General features: G+C 48.3%; 1 protein-coding gene across 3 annotated transcripts in view; it reads right to left on the bottom strand.

The window, feature by feature from the left end:
• The window catches only part of si:ch211-1e14.1 (UPF0606 protein KIAA1549), a 38,524-nt gene that overhangs the window by 23,278 nt on the left and 7,383 nt on the right, over positions 1-7,863 (bottom strand). For all 3 annotated transcript variants that reach the window (XM_030365202.1, XM_030365203.1, XM_030365204.1), the window contains exons 3-7: positions 2,830-4,911; positions 2,613-2,701; positions 1,844-2,003; positions 1,431-1,561; positions 210-387 (exon numbers count right to left, since the gene is read on the bottom strand). In XM_030365202.1, coding sequence (XP_030221062.1) covers positions 210-387; positions 1,431-1,561; positions 1,844-2,003; positions 2,613-2,701; positions 2,830-4,911 — 2,640 coding nt within the window. The remainder of the gene's footprint in view (positions 1-209; positions 388-1,430; positions 1,562-1,843; positions 2,004-2,612; positions 2,702-2,829; positions 4,912-7,863) is intronic.

The raw sequence follows: 7,863 nt of genomic DNA, 5'->3' as shown, positions 1-7,863 counted from the left end.
CACTAGATGGAGTTGCAGAATATTAGCTGAAAGGCACAAATTCAAATACCTATATATTGCAGTAAAAGTACCATAGGTATCAGAAAAATAGACATGCCCTGAGGCTTCTATTCATTACTGCCAAATGGTACATTCAAGGCAAATATGAAAATGACGTTGAAGATCGATTGGTGAATGAGTGAATGAATAGCTGCCGCAGAAAGACTCACGCTCGGCTATCTCCAACACCGGGAAGCCCATGTAGTAGCTGAATTCCACCATGGTTAGCCTCAACAGCAGGTTGGTGACCTCTGACCCAAGGAGGTAGCCCCCGGAGCCCCGCACGGCGAAGAAAATGTTCACTGGCTGCTGTTGACGTCCGGGGCCAGCCATGGTAATGTTCACAATCTGAAACACGGTTGAAATGACACGATTTAGCAAGGGACCAAATAAAACTGGGCCATTTCACATCTGCGTTTGTTGGGTCCCATGACACATTTGTAGTTACAGAGGACGGAAAAAACCCAAATCCTGAAGGTCGCTTTGATTGGTAGCCCACTAAAACCAAAGCCGTTAGACCAATGTTACATTTACTTGAATCAAACCACTAAGACGTGACCTGGACGTCATGGATATAAGGAGTGATAAAGAAGGCTTAACAGGCCATGTGTGTCAAAAATATATTGCCTGTGAAGCCCTTTAAGACTGCACCTCTGATTAAGGGCTATATAAACTGAAATGAATTCAATTGAATTGATAAGGAACGATGGCCGCAGTTCTGTGACTGAATCAAGTAAGTACGATAGTACACAGGTTCCCTCTGACAAGACGGGGTCGGGTGGGTTCTCCGTACTGCAGCCGAGCCTGCAGTTGTTTCCTCACTGTTTCCAGCCTCTCGTCCTGTGATGAAATCCAAACGCATCAACAGTTGTAATCAAATAGAGCAGCTGCTGTTTGATGCGCTTCCCCCCCCACCAGCCCAATCACAGCTTCTCTCCGCTGCTGCAGAATCACCTCCCTCTACTGGTGCGCTGGAGGCCGTCTGGGCTTCTTTCGTTCAACAACACAACGGCTAGCAGGGCTTCGGCGCGGCGCTGTCTGGGGTTTCTCTCAAAGAGAATGCACTGATGAAACACTGTCGTTATTTGCGCCAGAGGAGCTGCCTTAGACTTCTATCAATGGTACAGGCCTCGCTTTCAGGTCAGCCCGCCAATGGTTTCCAGCAACGACGAATGATGGTGTGGGTGGCCCGCTGATAAAACAAGCCACGTTTTTTAAGCACGCTCGTGTAAGTATAGAACGTCCTCAGACTGTGGGTTCAAACGTTTAAATAGGAACACGCAGAATAGCTGAGTAAATGCTTGTTTGGTGGAGCCATCTGCCTGAGGTCGGGGAGAGAGGCGGCCACGCTCCCCTCTCCGGTCCCTCCGCCGGCTCCTCCAGCGACTTACGTGCACCGTGAAGTTGGTGGACTCCTGCGCACGCCGCCGCACTTCGGCCAACGCCAGGGTCAGCCCCTTCTCTATCCGCTCGCTGAAGTTGCAGGCCCGTACGTCCACGTTGCCCGGCACGAACTGCAGCACTGCACAGAGTCACGGGACGGGGGAGAGTCAGATCCGCTGATGAGAACGATGCGGCGCACGGCCAAACATTGCAGCCATCGCTGCATTAAAATCAGAAGTACTGCGCATTTGTTTCTTTATCCCAATAAGATGTTTATCTGGAACCGATTTAAATACATAACAATTAATGCCGGATATGATAGACTCTGGCCTTATCAGCACTAGCTATTCTTAGACAAGCCAACAGAGTCAGTGGTTTCGATAAGCAAATTGCAAGAGGAATTTGTAGGCCAGACGTGTACCTGAATGGGCCAGGTACTTATTGTCAGGCTGGGTCCAACCCGGAGCCACAGACAGGAAGCGGCGGCCAGACCTTCGCAGGGCGTTGGTGACAGCTATGGCCGTGTACACCACCGGGCCTGATACCACGCGGAAAACAAACTTGGGAGGAGGCACCAAAACCTATAGGAAAAACACAGGCAAAAATCAACAAAAGAGAAACGCACACATCACTGTCACGCTAAATGATGTCCTGCTTCTTGCTTGTATAAGCAGTATTTTACTCTCGGTATGATTGCAGGCCACTGTTTCCTTTCGTGAGACTAGCTGGAACTACTGTTTGTTTATCATAGAAGAAGCAGAGATAAAAACAATTTCGTCGTCAGGATGAATATGATCACAATCCCATGCTCTTTCTTGTCCATGCGTATTGAGACACAAACATCACATGCACAAAAACAACAGAGAACAGACATGTCTACTCCAGCACAGTGGGCCCAACAGGGAGGACGATTATGTAACTTCACATCAAACATCTGTTTAGCTCCAAGGTTTCACTGTGAAAAACAAACATCTGAGCTCAGTGCAGCCCAGCGCCGTGTCTGGCATTTGTTTTTACAACAATATTCCTGCATTAATATGTATCTTGTGATTATTTTAGCAAAACAAAAAAGTAGAAAACGAACACACTATCGTGATTGTGTCATGATATTATACCATGAATACCGTGGATCATAACGTTAACGTTAAAATATATTTTTGTTGTGATGCTGTAGAGTCACAGTACATTACCTGCAGTTCAACTGGTTTGTTGAATTCACTCTTCAGGATGTCCCTGATCTGGGTTTTGGCATATCCGACGGTGGCCCCGGAGGGGAAACCTTTTGTGGAGGGGGGGGGGAAATAAATTCCTATTCCCTTGCTAATCCTTTTACGAAGAAATGTTCATGAAATATAATAAAAACACAAGTGAATAAATAAATACATGAATAAAACAATGCAAACATACCGACTCTAACTGCATACGCGGGATTGTCGATGCTGCAGAGATACTGCCTCGCCTGCGGTGTCGTTGCCGGGCTCTTGCCCGTAGTGACCGTGGTGGTGCTGAGCGTGGTGACGGCTTCAGGTTGACCGGTAGTAGGGATAGACGTTGTGATGTGAGGAGTAGTGGCCGCGGCAGTGGTAGTAACCGGGAGCATAAGAGAGGTCGTGTTATCTTCAGCTGAAGCTGTCGGTGTCACAGGATGGCCCTCGGTCGGCTCTCCGCTCACACCCTCGTCGGCGATCATTATGGGAGGAGGCGACGTGTCGTCGGGTGAGGGTTCCATTGAGGACGGTTGGACGGTGGCGTTGGGAGTGGCGCTGACGGTAGTGCTGGGAGTGGCTTCGCCTGGGGCAGGGGTTTCATCGGGGGCAGGAGTGTCATCGGGGGCCGGTGCGGCGGAGGCGGCGGGCGTGGGGGCCGTGCTAGCGCTCAGGACGGGTGTGACGGAGCTAGCGTCGAGGGGGATCGTCTCCGTGGTGAACCAGTACACGTCCGACGGCGAAGACGAGAGGAGGACGTCGTCGGGAAGCATGGCTGTGGCGTCGGCCAGAGCGGACCCGGACTCGGTGTAGTAAGAGCTGTCCGACCCCGCGTCTGGTGTGGGGGCCAACTGCGTTGTGGGGACCTCTGCCTCCCAGATCGGAGAAGCGTCAACAAAGGACGGAGAGGTCGCGATGGAGGAGTGCTCTGACATGCTGACTGGCTGGAGACCCAGCGCTGTGTCGTTCACCGGGCTGGTGTCGTTGAGAGGCTCGTAGCCCGCGTAAGGTCCCGAGGACTCCTCCTCGGCCCACGCGCTCTCGTCCGTTGGCCCATCGTCTCCGAACAAAGAGGTGTGCATGTGGCTGGGGTCTACTGTGAAAGTCCTGGTGGGCACCAAGTGTGTGGTGCTGATGGACATCTTGGACACGAGGCCGGAGATGGTGCCGTTCCCCCTGAGCTCGGCGCCGGTGTTCAGGCTGGTGTTCTCCTTGGTCAGCTGGGTGGTGTAGTACTCTATGCTGTTCATGTCGGGCAAGAGGAGGTCCGTGGCTTGGATGGTGAAGGCCTCGGACCAATCCTCGTCCAGGGATCGCGTGACGTCACTCTCAACCGGGGGAGTGGGCTCAAAGGCGGGATGGACGGAGGAGGACAGGGGGGGCGGATAAACGGACGTGGGAGTACCGGCGGAGGTTAGGGGCGGGCTGAGACTCAGAGATGGCGACACGAAATGCGGGAGGAAAGAGGACATGGTCACTCCGACCCTGGTCGGGAAGGACGTGTCGTAGCTCTCTGAGGCCGACTCCTCCAGGTCGTACATGTCCGAGGGCAGGTTGGAGACCAGGGCGTAGTCGTCTCCCTCCGAGCCCAGGAAGGACATGGTCTCCATGTACTCCCCGGAGCCCCAGTCCTTATCCATGGTGTTGGTAGGGAAGATGTCTACGGGTAGGGCCTCCGTGGGTTCAGATAGAGCGGCTGTGGGGTGGGGGCTGAAAAAAGGCAGGTAGCTGGGGGCCAGTGTCTCAGTGTCTCGCTCTCTAGAATTAAGTGGGGCTTTGCTTTGGTTTTGTGTTGGTGGAGATTCATCTACGTTCTTCTGGTCGGAGTAAAGGTGAACAAGCTGTGGCCCTAAGGGAGCTGAGGGTGTGGAATTTGATTGGGGTGGTTGTTTTGATATCGTCACAATGGACCTTTTCTTCAACAGATCCCTTGCTCGCCTTGATGAAGGGCCCTCAAAATCCGGACCCGATCCGGGCGTCAACGATCTGAGAGCAGGTGTTGTGCGAGTTAATGTCTGCTCAGCGAGTGGGTCACTTGAGGTAAAGGCTTTTGGGTTTTGAGAAGGTGAAAGGCCCCAGTGGGAAAGTGCCCTGTCAGCAGCATCAGAACCAGAGTTTAGTGTCGGCTCCTGTGGCTGGCCGTCGGAGGATTGTGTCACTGCAGTAGATTCAGGGTCTAGCGATGCTGCAGTGAAGGAGACTGGTCGATTTTGAGGGGAGAATCGCAAGTTTGGGCCGTCAGAAGGCAAACTGTCTGCTGTGAGGGAATCCAACCAGTGTTTGTCTGGAACACAGAGGCAAAGCATTAATTTGCAACAGAAAAATTGCAAAAAACAGATCAATGCGATGTCAGAATGAGAGGTTTTTGTGGAATATTACATCAACCCTAATCAATAATAAACAAATAAGTAAGCAGAACCGACCACAAAGACAATAAACTGTATTTATGTAAGGTGAAATTATTTTGTTCCCGTTTAGTATTCATCTCAAGAGCAAAGGGTGAGAGAGTGATTAATAGACTGCGCAGCACGTCCTGTCGGTTGCGGAAGATTCCTTTTTTACATTATTCCCTTGCCTAAAATATGGAAAGAAACTTTTGTCAGACCAGTTACTTCTACAGCTACATCATTTAATTAACTTTATAGAATGTGATGCAAAAGGGTAAATAAATAAAACAGCAACTTTGAGAGTAGCATAGCCATATTTTATTCATTGAATAACCCATTCTATGTTATAAAATAATGAAAACAGGTGATCTGCTGGGGTAAATATTTTTTTGCGAGACGTAGGGCTGCCCCTTAAAGAAATGCAGTGTACTGTCCTGATTTTACTGACCTTCTTCACTTGAACTTCAGCTAAGGGTTGGGCAATTATCTACTTCAGGAAACTAGACTCAAAAGCCTTTAAAGCACTTGAAAATCTGAAAGGGCTAACATTTGGCAGGGGACAATCAGTAAAGCCTTACTTGTGAGGTAATGCAGTGCTGCCAAATTTGGTCCTGTTGATGAGGTATAGTTTATAACCCAATTTGTCACAAGCATGACAGCCTCCATGTTACTTGACATCATGGATGATCTAATCTGGACGCTGCCATGATAACTAAAGGCAGTCCTAACCCAGGATACAGGGATGTGGCCAGGACTAATAAGGAAGTGCCAGTAATAGCTGTCACTGATGCAATGCAACTCTTGAATAATTTTCAATAGTATTACTTTAAATTGTTCCTGAGAGCTATATTAACTTCAGTATCCCTATGCTTTTGTGGCTTGCTTTGAGCACGTTGAATCCAGTGCCATCGAGTATGAGCTGACATTTTATAAACCAGAAAAAGAAAAGAGATTTTATTGAATCTTATGTCATACAAATATAAGACCACAAACTCACCCACTTTTCAACCTAACTGAAAGCATAAGCTGGTCAGCCTTATAGAAGTTCCACACTGATTCCATTTCTCCCGTTTGACCAAAAATGATAGTTGCAGAACAATACTTAGAAATACAATGTAACAAAAGAAACCTATAATCTATAACAGAAGAGGAGGTTAAAGGAGCCAGACTCTGAGCCATTTCCTTAAGTGTGTCACCACCACCAACACCTTCCCACAATCAACAACAAAACAACTCGTCAACAGACCTCAGACGAATCAGACAAACTTCAAAACAACCACCACATCAGTGGAGGGTTATTTTTAACCTGACCACCATGGAACCGATCCCCAGTAAAAACAATAAATACAGAAAAAGCATGACAATGACTGAATGTGCATCTGGGGCTACAACATAACTTTTCTGCATCACTAGATCATATAACCCCTGTCTGAGGCAGCAGTCAGCCTTTGGTTTCCCTCTGGGGACCACTCCCAGCTAAATTACACCCCGGGCTGCTGCTTTAATTGAGTCAACATGCATTTCAGAACTGTGTCTCCTGGATCAGAGCAAGCAGAGACGTCCGTCCGTCTCTGAGCTGCACACGTTGCCAGACAGCCGCACGGAACGCAAGGCCAAGTGTTTGAACCCTGAATGGATTCAGGGCACCGCTGCACACACACACACACACACACACACACACACACACACACACACACACACACACACACACACACACACACACACACACACACACACACACACACACACACACACACATCACGGAGCACCCACACACGCATACACGTGCATTCACACACAGACACACACACGCATACACAAACAGAGACACACATATGCTTGCACACGCACACATGGATAAGTTGATTTATTTATACGACCAAATTTTTTTGGAATAAGATCCTATAAATTCTTTCATAAAGAATTGAGTTCATGCAAAGTGACTGCAATGATTGGATGGGGAAGCATTTATTTATTACTTATTGATTTATCCCGAAAATAGTATGTTATTATTATTGAAATATGGAACAGTATTTATCGGGCTTCAAATAAAGAAATAGAGAGAATAAAAAAGAGATGCTGAAAAGAAAAAAGTGGCAAAATGAAGGCAAATTTAGCAATTACCGTATGTGTGAGATTTTTGGATAATCCTGTAATCGTTAAATCAGCATAGATAAGAAGTACAAGCATTGGCAATAAGACAAATAGAGATGGCCTTAACCCTAATGAAAACCAAATAACTACGAACATCGCAAACTATTGCGAATCATACCACAGGGATATTTGCTATTACAATATACACTGAGTTCCTTCCGCATCCTTAACTCTCTGTTGACCCAGAAATCTCATTAAATCATACTAACGCTGCCTGTGCCTGTCTTTGGAAGGTTTATTAGGAAGCCTAATAATCTCATTAATTAGATTCCAAAGGGAAAGTTGACATTCCTATGAGCAACAGCTAGGCCAAGATCTCATAATCCTACGCTATGACGAGCTAGCAGCTAAGCTTAAATTATTCAAACTGGAAACTGACGTGATATAATGAACAAGCAGGACTGACGGCCCCAGACAGCTTTCGAGGAGGGGGAGGTGGGTCGTCGTGGGGGTTAACATTACAGCAGGCAAGAAGGTGACAAAGACCCCAGGACCGAGCCACGCGGACACCTGTCTCCAGAAACATGAGCGATTCACGCTTGGTCAAGTGCTGCGTTATACCAGGCCTAGCGGAGTAAACAGCCTGCAGCCTCAAATCACATCGCAGCAAGACCCTGCTGGCTAAGGGACAGCACTGCAGTCTCTCTCTCTCCCCCCCCTCCCTCCCTCCCTCTCTCCCTCTCTCCCTCCCACCC

The sequence above is a fragment of the Gadus morhua genome, chromosome 9 (assembly GCF_902167405.1).
Source record: "Gadus morhua chromosome 9, gadMor3.0, whole genome shotgun sequence".
In the NCBI taxonomy this organism is placed as follows: Eukaryota; Metazoa; Chordata; class Actinopteri; order Gadiformes; family Gadidae; genus Gadus; species Gadus morhua.
The sequence above is the reverse complement of the archived record's forward strand: the minus strand, read 5'-3'. Positions and strand labels throughout refer to the sequence as shown.